At 40.2% G+C, this 22,967-nt stretch overlaps 1 protein-coding gene across 1 annotated transcript in view; it reads left to right on the top strand.

The window, feature by feature from the left end:
• CHD7 (chromodomain helicase DNA binding protein 7) overlaps nucleotides 1-22,967 on the top strand; it is a 128,929-nt gene that overhangs the window by 27,193 nt on the left and 78,769 nt on the right. Inside the window, exon 3 of the mRNA XM_027675049.1 lies at nucleotides 13,385-15,248. Coding sequence (XP_027530850.1) covers nucleotides 13,560-15,248 — 1,689 coding nt within the window. The 5' untranslated portion in view covers nucleotides 13,385-13,559. The remainder of the gene's footprint in view (nucleotides 1-13,384; nucleotides 15,249-22,967) is intronic.

Raw genomic sequence — 22,967 nt, 5'->3', positions numbered from 1 at the left:
GCACATTAAAAGTGCTAATTCTCATTCTCCTGAAAGCAAAGTTTCTATGTATTTCTCAAATTAGCCCCCCTCTGCCCCCACATCCCAGCTAATACAATATATGTAACTTAACCACTGATTTCTAACTGGGGATCATGCATTTATTAGCTTGATGTTGGCAGAAACTGATTATGGAGAAATAAAATATAGAGTTACTGATAGGAGCAATTGTTTGCCTTTTAGGATGATAGATGTATTGCATTATCAGAGGTGTAATATACTTCTGGGAGGTTTTCTGTGCAAGTGCAGCTGCCACACATGTTCCATGCAGAGTGAGAAGAGAGGTTCCATGCCCATGAGATGTGTTGCCTTCTTGAAAAACATGGAGTGAATGAAACACTGAACAAGAAGCAGAGGACTTGGTGAGACATGAATGTTTTTATTGATGGATAACATTTGCACGACTCAGTCTCTCATTTGTGCTCAGTAGTGAGGAACTACCATGTTGTTAATAGTTTGGGAGTTTAGCTGAACAGTAAGAGTACGGAGCAGTCAGGGAAGAGGCTGTGCAACGTTTTGGAAAGAAGCTTCCCCATCCCATGTTCAGCACTTGGAGCATTACTAGGGAAAATAAAAGATCAGGGTCAAGGAGAATCCAGCTTGTGATTTCTGAAGTTTCGGAACAACAGACAGTGGAGTGAGTGTCTACTGATGGTTTAAGGAGTTATTAGGTATGATAGTCTGTCTAGCTACAAGGCACTCAGATTAAGTAGCTACAGTATGGTGAAGTAGAAATAGGAAATTAATTTAAATGGATGAATTAGTAGTTTTCTGAGTTTGAATTCATTCAAAGGTGCAGATGCCTAGGTCAAAAAGAAGTACGGGAAAAACTGGCTGGACAGTCTCTGGCTCCAATGAAATGTGAAATTTGTGGTTATCACTGAAATCTTTGATCTAGTTCTCAAAACTGTAAAAAGATTTCAGGGTATATTCTGTTGCACCTTTTAATTTGTGTCAGTTATCTTAAAAGGTGGTATGTCTTTTTTGAAGTAAGATGGACACCACTTTTCTAACAAAGTATAAATGATTGGACTATATTGTGATCATAGGTTTGAAATAGAGGCGCTCCATAGATTTCTATCTTGTAGATGTTCCTTGCATCGCTGCTTTGCTGATGTATCCTTCCTCCTTGCCTCTCAAATGAAACTCTTGTTTAAACTTGTTTTCATTGGCTTCAGCTCTGGAGAAAAAGGCTTTTTTAGTACTGATCTGAACCTTAACTGTAAATCTGCTCCAGCTTTAATGCTGTTACCTCACTCAGTGGTTTAGAAGGTGTGAGAGGGAGCTCAGTTTTGTCCTTGTTGTGAAGAAGACGTAGGGCATGGGTGTGAGATGAAAAATTAACTGTTGATCCTCTGGTAAAGTAGTATGCTATGGCCATAGCAATAATCTCAAATTCTCAGATTATCAACAGGGGCTATTTGTGGACCAGGCTGATACCAGGGAGCTGACTCTCCTGGTTTAAATGAACTACATTGAATTGCATGTTTATTGCAAACAGAAAAAGTGATGTAGCCTTTCTTCGTAGAGCATCTTGATGCTCTGAAAAATGTAATAATCCCTCCTGTCAGCGATGCTGTTTACAATCTTGAGATCCCTAAAGAATAGGGGAATTTTTCCTTTTAAGCACACAGATATTTAAGTGGTTTTGTTTGGGTTTTCTTGGTGGTTTTTCTTTTTATCTAATGCATCAATTACTATTTACTACGGAGATTACAGATACAGAATAATTTTTGTTTCATAATATCTTCCATTCATTTTAAAAGTATGTATTTTATATAGTGGTGTCAGAAAGAGTTACTTTAACAGTAGAAGAGTTAATTTATAAAGTGGCCACAAATCAAACACAAATGCAGCCTTCCCCAGAGGAAAAAAAAAAGACACACAAAAAAAAGTCTAAATTTTAAATTTTCTAGGTTTTGGTAGCAACAGCTTTTGAATATGATCACAGTGCCTGTGCTGTAACCCAGGGTTGCTGTGAGAGTCATGGCTGACTAGTGAGGAGTTCATTTGAAAGGGAAGGTGGCAGCTGGCTTACCTGAATGCTCAGAAGCAGGCTGGGACTCTTGACAATCCCGATGAGCAAATCCAGTTGACAGCTGTTGCTACTGCCTTGCAGACATCTCTCGATTATGCTGGTTCCCGTGTCTTTTGCTTGACTCTTCACTTTTGGTTTTTGAGTAACTTGCAGAGCTGCGCAGAATGTATTGGGTGCTGTGGAGATATGATAGGTGCAGTTAATGTTAGCATCCGTTACGCTGAGGAGTGAGACCTGGCTTTGAGGGACATCCAGACAAAAGAACCTCCTTAACAGTTTACATAAAGAGCAGGTGGTAGAAGATTGATGTATTAATTAAGTCTTTGTGTATTTTTGAGTGGTAAGCACTGAAGTTTCTCAAATAGAAATTTTTTTCCTGAATAACTTGTTCCTGCCCAAACTTGGCACACTGGTATACAGTGTCCGGGGGGCCTCATTCTGATGACTGGCTGTTACTGAGGTGTGATGTTTCATTGCTTGCTTTGTTTTGAAGCTGCAGTCTCAGTTGAGAGTACATAACATGTACTTCTCTGAGGGGATCTTCTCTCTTGCTTCTATTTCAAGACTAAACTCAGGGATAACTGTTGCCTGAAAACACATGGAGGTACCTGGATTTCAGGTGCTGAACAGGGTAGGAAAGGAAGAATCATCCTCTTATGTGTTTCAGATTTTTGGATAATGCTTTGTGACCAGATACAATAATTTAAAAGGTACTGTAAAACATGGGACAGGAAAGCTCATTGTGGAGGTATTGTAGTGACACCAGGCAGTTCATCTTCCCTTTCAAGTACTTCTATGTACTTTTACTTTCATAACTAGTTTTACATAGTATATATAATTGGGGGGAAAAGGAGCTAGATTTTATTGCATTGCAAGCATCATTAATTAAACCGTTACCTGAGTCTCGGTTGTAGGTCCAAATAATATTTGCTAATACAGCATAAGTATTTAATCTGCTTCTAATTCCTATGACTTCTAAATCAGTTGATCTCTAGCAGAGCCTCATCCATGCTTTTTCCTCAGCTGAGCGCTGTAGTGTTGGGTTCAGGCGTTTTAAGTCTATGCTATAAAACTGCCATTTAGTAGATGCTTAAGTAAAACACAGTATAGTCTTTCAGTCTTTCGTTTGCTATTTTATTCTGAATGATGCTTTTTTTGTGGAGATAAAATAAATTTGGAAATATTGTTTAGCTAGTAGTGTTTCTGCATTGCACTGTAGCAGAGATAATACATTAGCTGTTGTAGGTCTTGTTCTGAGAACTGGGCTCTGAATAGTAAGTGAAATAGTTCTAAACTTGGCTGGTTACACAAATCTGTGTGGTAGCAATCTTCACATAGCACTTGTTTAGGAGTGCTCAATTCTGTCATTCTGGGATCTTTGCCACTTGAGTGTTTTTGCTTGGGATTTTTTTTAATGAGCCATTTTATTGCTCAGACTTTCACTTTTTCAGGTATTTACAAACACAAAAGAAAGAAATTGCTAGTCCAGCTAAGTTTGCAATCAAACTCTTCCAAAATTATCAAAATAAGCTTTCTTATTGCTTATGCTTTAACATAGTAGTCTAACCTTTTAGGCAGCCTGCCCATTTCTTCAATTTTCTTGCTTTTCCTACTTAAAGAAATACAACAAAAATGATGACAACAACCCCCCCCCCACAGTAACCCAAAACAAAAAAACCACCCCAGCACTCCACACTAAATTTTAACCTCATAGTTTTCTAGTGAGTAGAAATAAATTTTTGTGTTTGTTGAGAGGAGGGCAATGTGGAAATGGGTCTTTTTTTGTTTTGGGTTTGTTTGGTTGTTTTTTGGGGGGAGGTTTATTTATGTATTTTAATTTAAAAGGCCTTGGAAATGTCTAATTCTCTGTAAATGCTGCAGCAAGATTGATAAGCTTGAAAGGTAAATTTAAACAGAATGTGAATCGTTAGGAACACTGAAAATAGTGCTTCCCATTATAAAATTAGGTTTAGCTCTGCCTTCTGAGTGAAGATGGAGCTGCCTACCATGAAGTGGAACTGATTTCCAAGTTCATTTTTAGATGAGTAAAAACTCCCATTCATATCTGAGCTATGAATGCAGCACTGCTCTGGTATGTACATCATCCATCTCTGCAAAGATTGTGGAGAACTGAAGGTAGCTCAAGAACTTTGCTGTTGTGTGTAAAAGATTTTGTGGTAGATGAATGTCAGGTGTTCCTACTGCTTGCAGTAGTTTGAATGACCGTGGCTCTGGGTACTGGATCAGTTGTTTGCAAGTCAAAGAGAATTACTTAGAGGTTCTTCAAAATCTTGATGAGAAGGGAAGTGAGATTGCATAGTTCTAGAACTTTAGATGACAAAGTTTTCCCTAGAAGGCTCTGTTTGTTTGAACATAACTATGCTGGAGTCATCTTAGAAGTGCACATGAATTAGGCAACACACTTGAAAACACCTCAGTTAGTTTTCTTCTTTGTCTGGAGGCCCATTAAAGTTTTGCACAAGAAAATTTGGTTTTCTTCCCTTTGAACCTGCTCTGCTTTTATAGAGGAAAAACATTCAGTTCAGTCCTGCCTGGAAAGAAAGGCCACGCTGCATATAAAGCCTGATAAGGGTTGCACTCATCTGACAGTCCCCATTTCAATTTATAACTTCTGGCACTATTGTTTATGCTGTCTAGGCACCCTTTTTCCATTTCTAAGTGAACTTGAATGCAGCTGTTTGTTTATTCTTAAATATCTTAGTCTTATACAATGGAAGTTGAGACCTCCACATTCTTTTCCCTTGCCACTCTCCATTGCAGAGAACAGCCTGGTATACTCGTTTATATTGTAGTTTGAATAAGTATCACTGTGAGCCAGGCATTATGTTAAAAAAAACAAAAAAAAAACACCAAAAAAAAAATCAGACTTCATCTGTACATGCAAGAGCCTGCTTCCATTCCACCAACCAAGAATAAACCACCTTTTTTGTCATATCCTTCTTCAAAAAAACAATAGAATGCTCAAGGTGCATATGTTAATTTTGTCAAAACAAACAAACCTACCTCTCAAATTTAAGTAGTCTAATAAACTAGTTGTGGAAGGTCTTTTGGTTATCTGTTCTGTGTCTCAGCTGTCCCCCATATCCTGTAGAACATTACTGGACCCACTCAATGGTCCAGGCACTAAATGAAGGTTTCTGAAATCTATTTACTCCGTGTACTGCATTGTGTCCTGCAGCATACTGTCTTTCTTCACACCTCCCTCCCCAAACCTTTTTCTTTATGGTTGATTTTAAGCTAGTGAAATAATTTAACACTTCATTTAAATAGTCTATAACATATGATAAAATACATAATTAGTGTGGTACTGCAGGTCTCCTTTGTAATGAAGATAAAATTTGTAAAATCCAATAGATCATGTTTGGGGCTTGGGAGGATCTTTAAGGACCCTTCCAACCCAAGCCATTCTATGTGTGATTTCATTTAAAATACTATATGAAACACTGATGTCATTTTTTTCTGAATAAGATAATTTGTAATCTTTCTCCATTGTAATATGTAATAATTTTTTTCTTTGCTGAAACAATCATGAAGTTATGCTTAAGTGTATGGGGCAAAACCGATCATCAATACTGGCAATTGAGTGACGGCTTAAGTTCAGATGTAGGATGATTCATCTTGCCACATATAAAGAGTGTAAGGGAGAACTACCATTTTGTTCCGCAGTCCTGATGTGTGTTCTCTTTAGTCCTGTGAAAACTCTGGCTTTTCACTTTGGATGCATAAGGTGTATTTATCTTCACAGAAATGAGTGTGGATATGTGGTTCCTGTAAAAGCACAGACTGTGATCTACCAGTATTTATGAAGAACACATGTACAGGAAAATGACTCTTAAGTACAAGTCATAAATTGAAATGATTATAGAATATACGTGGACAAATATACCATGTGTGGTATTGGTAGACTGTAATTTCATCAAGTGGTTTTTCAGACTTCATAAACTATGAATGAAACATGATTGTATTGGCCTTGTAACAGGTAAAGTAAAATATAGGGTCTGGCTACTTTAAAGTGCTCATAATTCTATAGCTGGAAATAGCCTTTTGGGATACGATTAAGTCTTAAAACCTGCCTGTGATTAAAAAAATACATTTCGGTGAAAATCACATGTTCAGAAACTCTGGGAAACATTTGAGTCTCCACCTCATGAATTTTTACAGTTCCCAGCTTTCTGGGTGTAAACACCACGAGCTGCTTTCAGCGAAGGGAGGGGGAAAGGCCTCGTGTTACTTAGACCTGCGTCACCCCTCCGATTATTTTGTTGTTTACAGCGGTTTTTTCCGGTTTTTGTGGCTCGGGCTTTGTTTACTCGAGGGGCTGTGACCGGCCGGGCAGGCCGAGCCCGGCGCTGCCGTGAGGCGGCCATGCCGCCCTGCCCTGCCCTGCGCAAACCCTCCTGCTCGCCGCGGCGACCTCTGCCCTTTTGTATCCTGTGACACTCAGCCTGTCTTTGTGCTCAAGTTTATCCATGATGGATACGTTTCCCTCCCAGTCGCATATGCCGGGAGCCCGGCTGAGCGAACAGATAAATTATTTTCAGCTGCAGGCCCGAGCTGGGGGAGGAGGGCGGGAGGGTGGCGGAGGCCCCTCCGCGCCCCACCAGCCGGACGAGGCGCAGCCTCCCACTCCCCCGGGAATATGCAAGGGATGACTCCCGGCCTTTCAGATCCTTTTTAAAAGCAAAAGAATGTAGGAAATTGCCAGATCAGTTGGTTAATCAGTGACAACTGCAGTAGGTGCTCAAAAAGCCCGGCCCTTAACAGGAGCCATCGGTTGCGCGGGGTGTTTTTTCAGCGCCCCAGTGGGGTCGCCGCTGGCCCCACCTCTTGAATCCCCGGACCGGTTTTGTGTCAGCTTGAGAAGAGACTGTAATTGCGGGGAGATATCTGGGTGACTGATGGCGACAATATAAGTCTTCTCCGTGACACTATCTCCCCGCCGGCCCTGCCAGGGCTTTGTGCTCGCCTGGCCATCGCACAGCCGCGGAGCACCAAGCACTCAGCTAAATGTCCCCAGTCCACCAAAACCCACCAAAGCAATTTCTCATAGCTTCTTGTATTTTTTATATTGGCTACACGGCTGCCTTGTCGTGGTCAAACGTCATTTAGGGGTCATGTTAAGCATGTTACTGCTCCCCTGTATGGCATTCTTTGCAAGGTTAACACCTCTGTCAAATGTTTTGAAGAGTATTCCTGAAATATTTTTGTGGCTGCAATTGTTTCACTTGCTTATCTAGGACTATTTTTAGATAAACCGCTTCACATCTGTGTTTTAAACTTACGTTGGGAGAGAGGGTGGTCATACGACCAAAAAAGGGCTCTTAAAATTCCAGGTTATGTAACACTAAAACTGAAGTGTCTCTGGATTAGGCTTGTCCCCTCCTACTCATATTTGTAATGTACTTAAATGTAAAAAACATTATTTCTTTATTGCTCTGGTTACCTCATTAAAAGCCTCTAAATATGTGCTTGTAATAAATGGCTGTAGACTTTTGTCTTTTTCTTCTGATCTGGAAAGAAAAGACATGCTGAGGCTTCTTACTTCATGTTATAAGCACTGACTTAAAATTAGCAGTGCTCCCATGTTAGGGAAAAGAGTTTGCAGCCCAACTGTTGTGGCAAATGACTTTGTATGATGTAACAACGAGGCTTGGTGGGTTTGCATCAGAGTCCTCCTACGTGACGTGGTTGTGGTCTCATATCTGAGCTCCTGTGAACTTGAATGACGTAGGATATTGTTTCCAAATGTGTGGCACAGGCTGAACTCTAGGCTGGTCATTCCTGCATCAGCTGCTTGACAGCAACAAGCTGCCAAATATTTGAAGGCTGTTGTGCCCTCAGTTGCCTCGATAGAAGCCTGTTCTTCAGCAAAGTACATCATGCATTAAGGAAATAAAATGCAGTCTGGCTTCTACTGAACGATTATGTGGGGAACTTAGGATTTCATGGATTTCTTGCCCAAAAGATGTTACTGAATAGCATTCATGGCATTTAGCTGACTGTACATAGGCAAAACTTGTGACTTTTGAGAAAGGGACCTGAGGTTTTCACTCCTTCCTCCCTCCCCAATTCTTAGTTTAACAAGTGACACTGACAGTCCCTGCAGATTTTTGTAAGGATATGTATTTCTGTGAAGAACTAATTGAATTTCAGAAAGATAAATGTGAAACTAAACTTTTCAGAAATGCTTATATTGTATTTGCGGATGCTTCCCACTGAAGGCAGAATATTTCTGAAGTGCATCAGGTCATTATTTTCATCTTTGCAAGTTGCGTCTCCCCTTCCTGGGATGAAGGGCAACAAGATTCCTGCCATCCTTTGATGTCTAAACTGTACAGACTTAATTTTTAACACAGCTATACTGTGTGAAGTGTATACTAGGAAAGCATTGCGTTCAGATAACCAAATTTCTTTGGAAGCAGCAGTCAGAAATGATGTTGCAGTCACTTTACAGCTCTGGTCTTATATTTTGGCTAATCTGTATGCAGGAGGAATGTACCATGCGTGGTGTCTGTGACAGCCATGAGAGCTAAGCATTAAACACGCAGGAGACTAGGCGTACTTCCCACGGACATGGTCAGGCACTTGCATAACTGTCCTGGCATCAGCAGTGCTGTTCTCTCAGTAGGTAAATGAGCTGAAATGCAGAAGTCTCATGAGCCATCTTCCCCAATTTGAATGTCTTGTCATGACTTTTTCTATGTCGTCACGGTGTTACATGTGTTTGGGAAGTTTTCATTGAATGTTTTCTTTCAACTTTTTGAGTAAAATAAGAATGTGACTGTTATTGCTGTCATTTATGTCATCTCCTTCCATGCGGCAAATGCCTAAATTACTACCCCTAACAGCCAGCAGGAGCTTAGCAGTTTTGAAAAGCAGTTTAAATACGCAATGTTTAAATGCAGATTTAGTAGCCTAATGTTTAATCCTACATTTTGAGGCTCTGCTCTCAATATGACCTTTGGCATGGCATTTTTTAGCATGAGAGGTCTTTTTAGCCTAGTTCTTCAAAATAACACGGTATTTGTGCTGTTTATTGTATTGTGTGTAGGTGCATAGTTCCATTATATGAGTAACTGGTTTGTGTGCGTCTAAGTACTTAAGAGTTTTGTCTGAGATATCAACTAATAGCTGTAAAAATATCAACTCTGCATGACATGTCTTTCAAGGTTGAAGCAGTCATTATTAGCTGCCTTCTCACTTCTGTTTATTCAGTTTGCTTGCTGCATGGCCATCAAGAAATGCTGCTAAATTTCTTCTATAGAAGGCTCAATAGCTGAATTGAGGAACCTGTTGTTTTTACAGAATCTGAATGGCAGAATGTGAGGATGGTGGTGTGGAGGGCATCAGTGTGCTGCTCTTGCAGCTTCCTGGTCTTGACTGCCTGGATCTGCTGCTTAAGGAACAAAACCTTGATCAGGAGGGTTATGTGTGTGCAGCAGCCGGTTTAGTTCAACTCATAAAAGTGGGAAGCTGCCCAAGGGTACTGAGTCTACGCAGGTCTGAAATATTAAGCTGGGCAATGGTTAACTACTGCTTAAATTTGAAATTTAGCTGTTTAGGACTGGAATGTTGCAGGCTGGAGTAAATATGAGCTTTGTCTGTTGAGACAACGGGGTTGTTAAGTAATTGACTGTGTCCTGGTAGTTGGGATCATACCATTGCTTTGAACAGAAACAGGTTGTATTGTAGGCAACCTTAAGGAAATATATTCATTGACTCTTTAGGTCAGTCTTAGTGCAATCTTTCATGTTCAGGAACAGAAAAGTGATAGAATTTTATAGCAGAATCTGTATAGTTTAAGATGATTTAAAAAAAAATCACTACCTTTCATACATTCACGCTTTTTTAAAGCAATCCACCTTTCTAAGGGTTCAGATATGCTTTCCTTTGTATCTGAAAAACAGTCACGGGTTCTCTGTATGTTGGTTTTAAGTTACAGGAATGTAGAGAAGATGATGCACCATCCCTTATTTTTAAACTATTTAATCAAATAAAGAGTGTAGGCTGAGTTTATCATGGTTAGTCTTGCTGTTAGTATGTCTGCGTTGATGGGGAAGTGAACAGTCATGCTGAGTATTGTAGAATTATTGCTTGATGATGCAGGTTCTGCCTTTATTTGTGTGTGGGGGTTTTTTTACTCGCTTTGAGGATTTAAGCAAAGAAAATATATTGCTTGTAGTGAAAGAAGCAAAGAGATTTTTGCAGCTTAAAATAAGGCTGACTCTCATGACTTGCTTAACTATCTAGAAGACGTTTATTCTGTTATTGAGAGGTTGTTAGGTAATTCCAGTATTGACTGTTTCCTTATCAAAACATTGGTTAATTTATTTTGATCAGGCTGTAGCTGCTACTGTCTTTCATGCTTCAACAGCTGCTGTTAGCCATATATCACATCAGAGGTGTGACTCTTATTGAGGAAGTTGGAAGAAGGTTTGGCAAGAGCACAACTGACTGTAAAGGGCTGTGGTCATTAATTTTAAGGTGAAACTTAAATCTCAACTTAAATACTCTTACAATTTGAGACATCTTCTTAAACAAGGTCTTACGCTGTGTTTCAAACCTAAGAGCTTTAGCATCAACAGCTCAAACATGAAGTCGAATCACACTTCAGATGAAAATGCAGATCTAAAATCATACATAGTGGCAAACAGTGTTTTTGCTCTTAATTTAGATGATGAATTTGTTTACAAAGTACAGTATGAACTTAAAGGTTACTTTTCTTTTGAAAGATCACGTGCTGAGGAAGCCATGTGAGTGCTAGGTTTCATAGCACATGTCCTTCATTGTAAAGCAGAGTCCCTAGCCCAGACTCCATTGGGATGGAGTGAACTGGGCAGAAATAATGTGTGTAGTAAAACAAAACCCTTACCCTATTTCAGTTTGGTTTTTTGAGAGTCGTAGCCTAGCTACTGTTAACCGATGTTGACTGTTACCTGTGGCTGACTGGCCTGAATTTTTTCAGCTTGTCAGATGAAAAGCAGTTAATAAAGCAGTAGGATTCAAATGTGTGCTTGTTGCTTTTAACCTTGTTTCTGGAGATGCTCAGTTACTTTGTCTATAGCAGATGGCAAAGAGAATTCCTCTGTGTAGATTTAATTTCTTTTTATTGGAAAGTTTCATTAGTTCTTCAGGAGAGTAGAGCGTGTTTGTCTTAAAAAAGATTCTTTTAGCAGGCATGATTTATATAATGAGTGAAAATTCTTACATGTTCATAACTCTGTGGTTATAAACACATTAGAGGATGGGTGAGATCCTCTACTCGGCTCAAGTTTGATGTTGCCCAGATTACATCAGCGGTTGGCAGGTAATAGTATCTCTGCGCTATGCTTTTTAGCATTTCCAAGCAAAGAGACCATTCCATTAGGTGGAGACTCTCAGTACACACTGACATACAGCTTTGGCAGGTCCTGATGCATCAGCAGTAGCAGTGCCAGATGTCCTCAAGCAATCAGGGGTCTTCACCATGACTGTAGTCTGCTCTGGAGCAGTCTAATAGCAAAAGTTTCTTTTGTGGGAACTCGTTTTTGTGGGAAAAGTTTCTCGTTGTGGGAACTTTCTTACTGGGTGTGCTTTAGTAAACTGATAGAGGTGGTAAATATTACAGATGGCTTTGCTTAATAATGGAAATGAAAAAAAAAAAAGGTATTAGAGATATGAAGATGGCTCATAGTTTACCTCCAAGTGATTTAGGAGTATAAGTGTTAATATCCCAGCTGAGCACTAAAGAGATTTAAGAGTGTGGTTTTAAAGGTGACATTCAAATGCTATTTTAAGAGGAGTGATAAATGCTTGTGCTTTTCCTCTTGCCCTCTGCTTCATGCTGTAGAAGGTCCTTTTGACAGTGGCTACAAGAAGGGTAATAAATGTGCTGATATTTTCTCCCTAAAACTTGTCTGGGACAAATCACCTTCAGTCAAGTACTCTGGCCTGGCATTTTGCATCCTAAGTGACTGAAGGTATCTCTCCTCCACTACAAAATGCAAGATGTGAAAGCACAAACTTGTAAATCTTCTTTACTTTGGTTGCTGTTTAAAGGGCGAGTTGGTATCTGCAAGTAAAGTTGCTACTAAAGGATAACAAAGATACAAAAATATTTGGTTTTATTTGCTGTGTGGATAGGCTCCCTTGACTAGCCTAGAAGTTTATTTTGAGATGTAAGACATAGCATTTAAAATTCTGATCGTAAGAAGAAAAGACCACATTGTTCACAGTAAATGGATCCAAACGAAATCTTACAAGTTCTTGAGGGGAGAGAATGGGGGACACATGCCAGAACAGAAGAGTCTTACCTGTGGAAAACCCAAATGGGAACTTTTCTGTTACTGCGTGTTGCTTTTTTTTTTCCCTCCAAGTCCAAGTGTGTACCTTGTTAGGTTTGCTTTTTATTATTTTAGTTCTTTTGCCATTACTAATTCTCTTGAGTGAGTATTCAAGATTATAATTCTGGAGAGAACAAAACTTCTCTGTTCTTCTGAAGTGCTGTAGTTGCAGTAGTAGCATGATAACCTGAAGATGAGTAATGAACTTCAATGACACTTGTTCCCTGTTACTATCATGAAGGAAATTAGAATAGGGATTGTGAATGAAGCTTTTGAATTTAATTTTCTTACACAAATTGAGCATATAGTTTTGTTTAACTGGGAAGAGGCATTGTCTTTCAGTTTTACAAATGTGTTAAATTAAGATAAACTGTGAGTGTTAAAAAAATTTTTTTTTTTTCTTTCCTAAAGGCTAACTCTTGGGGTTTGGTATATTTTAGTGGGTCGTGTCTGTGTGCACTTGAAAAATCTGTTGTCTGTATAACTAACTTTAGTTCATTGTAAGACTTGGTGGTTCTGCTTGCTCATCTGATTACGCAGCTCAAGGGAATAAGGTTAAGGACATGCTGTTGGTAACTAGAGCGTTTTCAGGGCTTTAGTTCAGCAGATGGGCTGCCTGGCTATATTCATACATCTGCCTACCTGCTGTGGCAGCTGCTGCTGCTGCATGTTGTGTTCTTTTGTTCTGTTCCACCCAAGAAGGGAGCACTAGGAAGTCTAGTGAATGGATTAATTTAAGGTTAAGGCTAGTGTTTTGCTTGCTTCCTAACTCTCCATCACAATAAAGCTTCTGATAAAGCTATTGAATCCTTCGTAAAGTGAAATAGATTTTTAAGATGTATTTCAGGGGGCTGAAACTAACTAGGGTTGTTTAAAAACCAGTCAAGTATTTTTCTTTACGTTGCCTGATGTTATTTATTTCAATATCTTCCTCTCTTTCTCCTCCCTCCCCCACTTTTTCTAGGAGCAGTAACCAGACTTTGCCTGACACTGCGTGGTCCAAAAGAATTAAGGAAATATGGAATGACATGAAGGAGATTAGTTGAGGATTAAAGGCTTTGAGGACAAAACACCTCACCGAGGTGAAGCACAGACTAGCATTCTGGTTGTAGCTCTGAGGAGCTGTGTGCTGAAAAAAGATGGCAGATCCAGGAATGATGAGTCTGTTTGGAGAAGATGGTAATATTTTCAGTGAAGGGTTGGAAGGTCTTGGAGAATGTGGATATCCTGAAAATACAGTGAATCCTATGGGGCAGCAAATGCCCATGGATCAAGGATTTCCCACTTTACAGTCATCTCTTCATCATCCCACTGCAAATCAAAATCAAGCCAAGTTGACCCATTTTGATCACTATAATCAATACGAACAGCAGAAGATGCACCTGATGGATCAGCCGAACAGGATGATAAGCAATGCCCCTGGGAATGGTATAGCATCTCCTCATTCGCAGTATCACAACCCTCCAGTTCCTCAGGTTCCTCACAGCAGTGGTGCTGGTGGTCAGATGGGAGTCTATCCCGGCATGCAGAACGAAAGACACGGGCAACCCTTCGTAGACAGTGGCTCCATGTGGGGACCACGGGCAGTTCAAGTGCCAGACCAGATAAGAGCACCATACCAGCAGCAACAGCAGCAGCAGCAGCCGCCGCAACCGACACAGCCGCCGCAGGCACCCTCTGGACCCCCTGGGCAGGGCCATCCTCAGCACATGCAGCAGATGGGAAACTACATGGCTCGTGGTGATTTTTCAATGCAGCAGCACAGTCAGCCGCAGCAGCAGAGGATGAACCAGTTTTCTCAAGGCCAAGAAGGCCTCAATCAGGGAAACCCTTTCATTGCCACCTCAGGACCTGGCCACTTGTCTCATGTGCCCCAGCAGAATCCCAGTATGGCACCTTCTTTGCGACACTCAGTCCAGCAATTTCACCACCATCCCCCCACTGCTCTCCATGGAGAATCAGTAGCCCACAGTCCCAGATTCTCCCCTAATCCTCCCCAGCAGGGTGCTGTTAGGCCACAAACACTTAATTTTAGTTCTCGGAGCCAGACGGTACCCTCACCTACTATAAACAACTCAGGGCAGTATTCTCGATATCCTTACAGTAACCTTAATCAGGGATTAGTTAATAATACAGGGATGAATCAGAATTTAGGCCTTACAAATAACACTCCAATGAATCAATCTGTACCAAGATACCCAAATGCTGTCGGATTTCCATCAAACAGTGGTCAAGGACTAATGCACCAGCAGCCCATCCACCCTAGTGGCTCACTTAACCAAATGAACACGCAAACTATGCACCCTTCACAGCCTCAGGGAACTTATGCCTCTCCACCTCCCATGTCACCTATGAAAGCAATGAGTAATCCAGCAGGTACACCTCCTCCACAGGTTAGACCTGGTAGTGCTGGAATACCAATGGAAGTTGGCAGTTACCCAAATATACCCCATCCTCAACCGTCACACCAGCCCCCTGGTGCCATGGGAATTGGACAAAGGAATATGGGCCCCCGAAACATGCAACAGAATCGTCCATTTATGGGTATGTCTTCAACACCACGGGAGATGGGTGGGCACATGAGACCAAATGGTTGTCCAGGTGTTGGCCTTGCAGATCCACAAGCAATACAAGAGCGACTAATATCTGGCCAGCAGCTTCCTAGTCAACAGCAGTCTTTTCAACAGCAAATGCCAACCTGTCCTCCCATGCAGCCTCATCCAGGGATACATCACCAGTCTTCACCACCCCCACATCCTCATCATCAACCTTGGGCACAGCTTCACCAGTCACCACAAAACACACCACAAAAAGTGCCTGTCCTTCAGGTAAGCTACTTCCAATTAGTGGAAAATGTTTCAAATGACTTTAAATGCATTTCAGGATACACAAGAACTATGGTTTCAAAATAGTTGCTCCTGTTTGACTCCCTTGTTTGTTACTGGTTATGTGGCTCTTTTGGTGTACAGAGGCTGAAGGTAAAATGAAGTTCAGGTAGCTTGCTAACATCTTTCAAGTAATTTTTACAGGATAACATTATGGATAGGCTGAAATTTGATACAGCAACAGTACAATACCTGAATACCTACTCTTTTTTTTCATGTTGGTTCCTTTGAGGGGAAAATGGAAAGCACGTGTGAGAATTGTCATTTAAATGATTAATTTTTGTATTTGCAACTTGGAGAAAGAAGTGTGTGTTATAATGTGTTTGTTTTCGCCAAACCGATGGTTTTCTTTAAATTCTAAGGGAATGTTTTGTGGTTTTAAATTAAAGCTGAAATTTTTACATGTGAAAAAATTTCCAGTGTGAACTTCTTCAGCACTAAGTAATGCAACTGAGAAGTGATGGGGCAACAGTTTATGCAAGGAGAAGACAACAGATGTGAATCATAGTCTGAAATAAAATCTGAGGCTTCAATGAAATGTTGAATAGAATTGAAGCTTTATTTTACCTAGTCTCTGATCTGCCAAGTTTCAATGGCAATGTATTGCTTCCATGTCATTTTTTAATTAAAAGCTAAAAATGGTAAAACGTCTTGATTCTCTGTAGCTTATCAGGTTTGACTACCTTCTAGTATGTTAAACTTCAGCTGAAAAAGTGGTTTTAGTGTTCTTCACATTTGCCATTGTTTGCCTGTGGCTCTCTCAGTCAGCATTCAAGAGGTTTTGGTACCAAATGAATAAGTGGTCAAGATATCAGAGGTTTACTTTTAATTTTTTTTTTTTTTTTTAAACCAGTCAGTAATTAATACCAAGTAGCTCTGCCCATAAATATTTGGAGACAATTGCTGGAATGCAGTCGTAATGATATGAGGCTACAATACACTTAATAAATCATAAAAACAGTTGTCCTAGCCCAGTGTCCTGGGCCTGTGCGGGAAGCAGCTGCTCAGCAGTCCCCTCCACTGCTGCCTGCCGGCTGCTTCTGTTCGCTGCTCCACACAGCATGAGGTGGGTCTGGGAATCAGATGTATGCGATACAGAGAGGCAGCTGCCAAGGAGTGGTAGGTGGAGCAGCTCAGCAGCTGGGACAGGCTTCCACATTCCCCGTGGAAGAGAGGAGGGGGGAGCATTGGAGGTGCTGTAGGGTGGAGAAGGGAGATCAGGGACTAAGCTGGGCAAGGGGAAAAAGTACACTGTCTTTCTGGGAGGGAGGAGGAAGCTCTCTGGAAGGGGCAGAGTATATCTTCAAAACCATATTTTTCTTCCCTGCCCTCCTCAAAATTGGTATGAAAAACAGTAGGGATGACAAAAAGAAGTATAAGATTGTTTTTATCCTGAAGATGAGAGCTGACACATCTAGCAGAAAAAACTTGAAAGAAAATCATAGAAATGGTAATGTAAGATTTAGAAGACTGTGAAGGAACAAAAAGCAGTGTCACTGAGATCTTTCACGACTAGTGATGCTGGGGATGTGGGAGGAAAGACTTGAGGTGGACTGTGCCCTAAAGCTGTGGTCTTTACCAGCATTAATTCCTTGTTTTCATCTGATGATCCAGCAAGCCTATTTTGGCATCAGAAGGTGGTTTGGGAGAAGGTTTACTGATAGAATGGACAGGTTTGTTAAATGTTCTTGGGACATTTTTTTCCCTTTAATCAGTGAAGAGGTAAAATGCAAACAGCTCAACTCTTAAATGAGCTATGCAACCTATTACGAAGTGCTGAACTGCAGATGAATAGCTTGAAGAAAGGTAAGTGCTGAAACTAAATAATTAGAGGAAAACCACATGATAACTCAAGTTATTTGATTAAAATCAGTAATTCAAACGGTTGTAGCAAGCCAAGTAAATTCTCTGTTAACCTACTTCTGTAAAGTTTTTATCTGGTAAAAGTTATTATTAACATACTTGCCCATTAAGTAGTTAGTTTGAGCCCTGACTGTAGTAATGAAATTCTTGACAGGCAGGCATTTCCCACTGAAATCTGTTTGGATGAAATGAATATTGTTCAAGTCAACGAAAACTCAACTCCTCCCCACCCCCTGGGGAAAAATGCAGAAGTGCGAAACCCCTGTTCTAAAGCCTGAACACAGAATTGGTAGCTTTCCTGTGTCATGGTTTTCCTTCCATGTCAGTAGACAGAAAGCTGTTCACTGAAGAACGGTTATTTAAATGACTGGTTTGTTTTTATTTGTATAAAATGAATCAACAAAATTAATATAGTCGGTGAAATGGAAATCACTATGTACTTTAAAATCAACAGAAACCATCTTAGTAATTATTTTTCAGTGATTTGAAGCTAGCCTTATCATGGGAAGGCTGTAATACTTGTGGTTAACCAAATTACTGTTTTGTTTTTAGATATGTTGGAAGGAAAGTGAAGTTCTTTTGCTTTTAAGTTGAAAGAAATTGCTGTGTTGATTCCAAGGCTTGTTATTTCTTTTTTTGTGTGCAAAACTGCAAATTATTTTGGCTGGGAGATGAAGCTGGTGATTGACAATTCATCTGGTTTCGATTAATAGCTGAAAACTAAACATGGTTTTTAGGACTGTGTTAGCAGTGAGTTGCTGGCTTCGGTGGAGTTTGATAGATCCATAAGAACCACCACAGTGCTGAGATGTTCAGTTGGTGTGGTTTTTCAGGCGCTCCTTTGAAACGTTCTTCACCACCAAAGGCTTTTAGAAGAGCTCAGTGACCATGGGGTGAGAAGGCACGTTCTGCTGTTGCAGGGTAATCCACCAAGGTGCAAAGCAGAGAGTAGGAGTAGCTTGCTTGTTTTCACAGTGGAGGCATCTGTGTTGAGCTCTTGAGCTTGTGCTCTCCAAAATGCTCATAAATCATCTGGAGAAGGGTGAAAAGTCAGATGGCAAAGTTTGCTGCTGTTGTCAGTATATCCAAAGCAGAGTGCCAAGTGCAGCTGTGGTAAAGACCCTAACGAGAGTGAAACTAAATAATTAGAAATATAGTAGGAGTGTCAGTCACTTGGCCATAAGTAGTGGGAGTCAAGGTGTGGCCAGGGGAGGTTTAGATTGGATATTAGGAAAATTTTCTTCACTGAAGGGATTGTCAGTCATTGGAAAAGGCTGCCCATGAAAGTGGTAGAGTCGCCATCCCAGGACGATTTTAAAAGGCATGTAGATATGGTGCTGAGGGACATGGTTTAGTGGTGGAGCTGGTAATGCTGGGTCTACGGTTAGACTCAATGATCTTAAAGGTCTTTTCCAACATAAATGATTTTATGGTTCTTTGGTGCTTGGCCAGTGAAGAGGCAGGCAAAAGCCTCTCCTTAGGAAAAGGGTCTTGGTGTTAAAAGGCTGTCTGGAAGTGTGCTATGACAGTCGAAGAAAGAAATCGGTAGGAATTGTTATGGAAGTAGTAGAGAGCAAAACAAGGATTGTTACCACGTTGCTATCTGTATGCTTGGTATGCTGGTGTGGCAAGTGCTGTGAAGCTCTGGGTCCCTTCCTCAGGCCTCAGAAAATACGGTAACACTTGGAAAAGCACAGAAGGGGGCAATTTGGGAGGGAGGGAAGGAGAGAGATGGTGAAAGCCTCTAAAATTGTGAGTAATATGGGTGGATGAAGAGGATAAATGTGAAATAAGGGTTGTTTGTCACCTCTTTTGTCTCCTTTAGTTCTTTTTTAAGGTATTCAGCAAATTATCAGATGGTGAGCTCAGAACTGCGCATTAAGATGCTGATCTCTGAGATGTTGCATGGAAAAATGCATCATCATTTGATAAACATGAAGACACCACATTTGGCTCAGCAGATCTGTGCCGTATATAAGTGGCTGAGAATTTGTAATTGGGTTGCATCTACTGTGTGTGTGTGTCTGGTTCTTGTACTCTTCCACATACTTTATCAAAGAGGGGATATCAGGTTAGACAGGCCTCTGGGGGTCTAATGCTGTGTAGTTGCTCTTACATGTCATTATTTTCAGAGCATTTTTTAGTGGTAGAGGAAGTGTAGGAGTTTTCTTTGCCAAGAATAGGCTGTCCTGGGTGTGTTGTTACACACAACTACTTATTTACCCACAGCTACTGTGTGGGCTGAAGTTTCGAGTTCTGTTCATTAATCATGTTCCACAAATGCGATCTACATTATTTATAGTCAAACACAGGAGTATTTAAATGACAAACAGGTATGGTATAGCCTCCATGCTTGACTAAATGGTAGAGCTCAGTGACGGGCACCAACATTGTTGGAGGATGCCAGGTTGCAGTTTCCAACTTCTGGTGGAGAAGGAACACATTTTGTGCGTGTTAAGGGTTCACTGCCAGGTTTACTCTGCTGGCCTTATTATCTGTGGGCATGTGACTTTGCTTTAAATCATAACTCATAGCTGTGTTTGGTATGAACACATTCCTTTGAAATTTCCTGCCCTCCCTTGCAGGGGAAGAGGCAGGGAAAGTCCTGCTGAGTCACCAGCTGGGTCACCCCTCTCACAGGCCCTTCCTGTATTTTCAAACCCTGAGTTGCTGCCTCAGTTTAATTTATACTTGGATGTACCTGAATGGAGAGGGATATTAATGAAAACTACTGTCAGCTGGAGTGTTTTGATGCAATATTTTAACTGGGCAGAGAGTAGAGGTTAAGTCAGTTACTTGCTGGCACACTAAAATGAAGTTGACTTTCTCCTGAGTATTTGTTTTAATGCCTAAGAGAAGAAAGAAGAGATTGACTCCTTACTGTCTTCACATGAGCAATTACCTTTCAGCATGTTTCCTATAATTTTACAAAGTAAGAAATGGTATAATTTCAAATAGTTAAGATTTTTCCCATTAATTAATATTCATAAGCAATTTCCCATATCTCCAGAGAACTGCTTTTTAATCCCTCAGGTGTTTAACTCTTTTACTATTTTCCTTTTGATAAGTAGAACAAGTTCAATTTTTTTAAGAAAAATGTACAAACACTGTTGGGTACTTTTTGTTTTGACACAGAGGCTATTTCACATGACTGCTAGCTGGTCTTTTGGGGTACTCTATATGCTGCATGTTCAGCAAAATTTCATGGCTGGTCCTAGAAATTGTAGTTTCCCTATTTAAGTATTCATAGACCAGCAAACTAGTGTATGTTGGCAAGATTTTTGAAGCTGCCTGACTAAATGAAATCAAAACCCCACTAATACTGAACTTTAATTATAATTGTGTATGATTTTATATATAGATAAGCATGAATGTATGTGTGTATTTATGTAAAATATATGTAGAAAACATAGGCAAAATCAGAAGTTGTGGAGGGTGATGGATGAAAGAAAAGCTACAACGAAAATCCATAGTATTCATTTAAAAGTAAAGGTTGATAACTACTGTTTTCTTAAAAGTTTACAGGCTTCTGCTATGTTTTGTTGAGGATCTGAAGAGCTCCTGTATTTGAGCAATGTATGCAATGTAATTAATTATAATTTTCCCACTAAAAGAAAAGTAGACCATAAAAGTGTTTCAAGTGTTGATGTTATTTCACCTCTGTGGAGTAGAATAATAGTGTGTTACACTGATAACTTGATCCATCCATGAGCTAGTTCCCGTGCAAAGGATATAATAATTAATATCAAATACTTTGTCCAACAAAAGTTCATGTTTTAAAACTCCTGTTATATTCAAGTCTAAAATTAATATTGCAATGTCCAAAGACTAATTTCTTCCTCACCCTTGAAAAGGCTGTGTGTGCTTTTGTAAATAAGGGCTTTGAGGGATCCTTCAGTGAATAGGCCTTTGGGCCAAAGACTTGTAGTTTTGAGGTGGTTTTGCTATAAATTCTTTTGTCTTTTTTTACTACTGGGGAGGCACAAGCAATTTCAGGAATACTTATTCCCTTGGGTGCCATGATTTGACTATGATGAAAATAATTTGTGCCATTAAATTATCTGCTCTGAAGTTCTGGGTAAAGCCAGTTTGCAGCATTAGCATAAAAACACAACTCTGCATCAGCATTCTGGTTTGTAGGCTTAAGAGTTACCAGACTTGTTCTTCAGCATGAATATTTTGAAAGTTTCTATGATATGTTGGTAACCTGAATGTATTGTTTCCTGAAATCATTGGGGGTTATCTGAGGAATCACATAACTAGAAATATTTTTAGATTTATGCTGCTATTCAGTACTTGAAGTACAGTGTTCTTATCTGCTGATGGTTACTTCCAGTGGGATTTGGCAGTCATCTTATTTTTCCCATGGCCAAACACATTCTATTACTTTATATTTATTTGAATAAATTCAAATCTGTTGTTTTGGAGAAGCTTTTTTTCTTGATTGAAGGCTGATAGTCTAATACAAACTCTCTTGTCAGTATTATCAGTAAGTTATATAAACTTACAAGGGTGGAAAATTAGGGCAAATGAAAGGAAAATTGCTTGATTTGAATTTTTTTTACATTTTTTATTTATTTAAATACAGTAGAAATCTTAATAAGGACCAAGTTGCAGGCAAAGTAATAATTTCCTACCTTTTTATTATGGATCCTCCTCCCAGTCTTCTGTCTTGCTCTTTCAGGTGGAATTTGAGGCATCCATTTATTTTTAATTAATATACCTATGCTTGTATCTTGAATGCAAGTGTCACAAACTTGCGTAAGTGTCCTCTCCTTTTTTTCTTCTGTGGAGAATAAATGTCTCAGTTCCTGCTATGATGGGACACCATCACTTTGAAGTGCAATTTTTAACTTCAGCCTGTAGAAGTTGTTTTCTCCTCAGTTCAGTGAGCCAGTGCTTTTCACTTTTGAATTTTCAGATTTCAGTTCTTTTAATTGTATGATGATGCATGTATTTTACTAGTGATAATGTGGTCATTTTGGGAACAAAATCTTTGTTTGTTTGTTTTTTCATTATAGATGACATCTATAAATATTTATAGACTTCTTTTGGCAACAGAGTTGTAAAGTTTGGTAGCTAAGGAGCAAGATTGACACCCTTGAGTTTTTCATGGTGGTTAAAGCATCTATTTGTACAGATCTTTCTTTTTATGCCATTAAATTTGTTTGGAGGTGTGGTTTAAAGATGGTGAAGCTGCTTCTTGGGACCAGAGTAGGAAGGGTAGGCAGGAAGCAGTGATCAGGGAAGGGGCAGTGAAAGGCTGAGCTGAGCTGACAGAGCAGTAGGATCAGAGAGGAAATGGCCAATGTTATGTTAAAATGGGGGAAGAGTTTAGGGAGTCACTCCACCTCTCCTCCTGCTTGAGTCACCTTCCTGCTGAACCCTTGCCAGAGGTAGCCATTTGGTTCAGTGGTGCCTGTTACCGCTCTGCACACTGCTTCAGGGTGTACCTTTGTGTCACCATGCTGTAGGCAAATAGTCCACTGACAGCTTCCCAGCATAGTTGTGTGCACTCAGTAACTCTCAGTATCTAATCTGCTTAAAAAAGTAAATCCATGCAAATAAAGGTGGCTGAGGTCTGGGATACAGAACGTTTGCTCCTTCCTTGCATCAGCATGCCTGATCATTGGGTGAACAGGCTTATCTGGCCTGCTCACTTCTGGCCAGGTCATGTTTCCAGCATCTCTTTGCTGTGTGACCACAAGATCACCCAAGCTGGTGTGGTGGTGTGGGAGTGGGAATGCTTGCTGGGGCAAAATGGGGACTTCCTCTTTCTCTGGCCCTTTAATACCCTTT

Source organism: Neopelma chrysocephalum, unplaced genomic scaffold, assembly GCF_003984885.1.
Source record: "Neopelma chrysocephalum unplaced genomic scaffold, ASM398488v2 Primary Assembly neopelma1_22, whole genome shotgun sequence".
Taxonomy (NCBI): Eukaryota; Metazoa; Chordata; class Aves; order Passeriformes; family Pipridae; genus Neopelma; species Neopelma chrysocephalum.
Note: the sequence above shows the minus strand (reverse complement) of the source record. Positions and strands in the feature narration are given on the sequence as shown.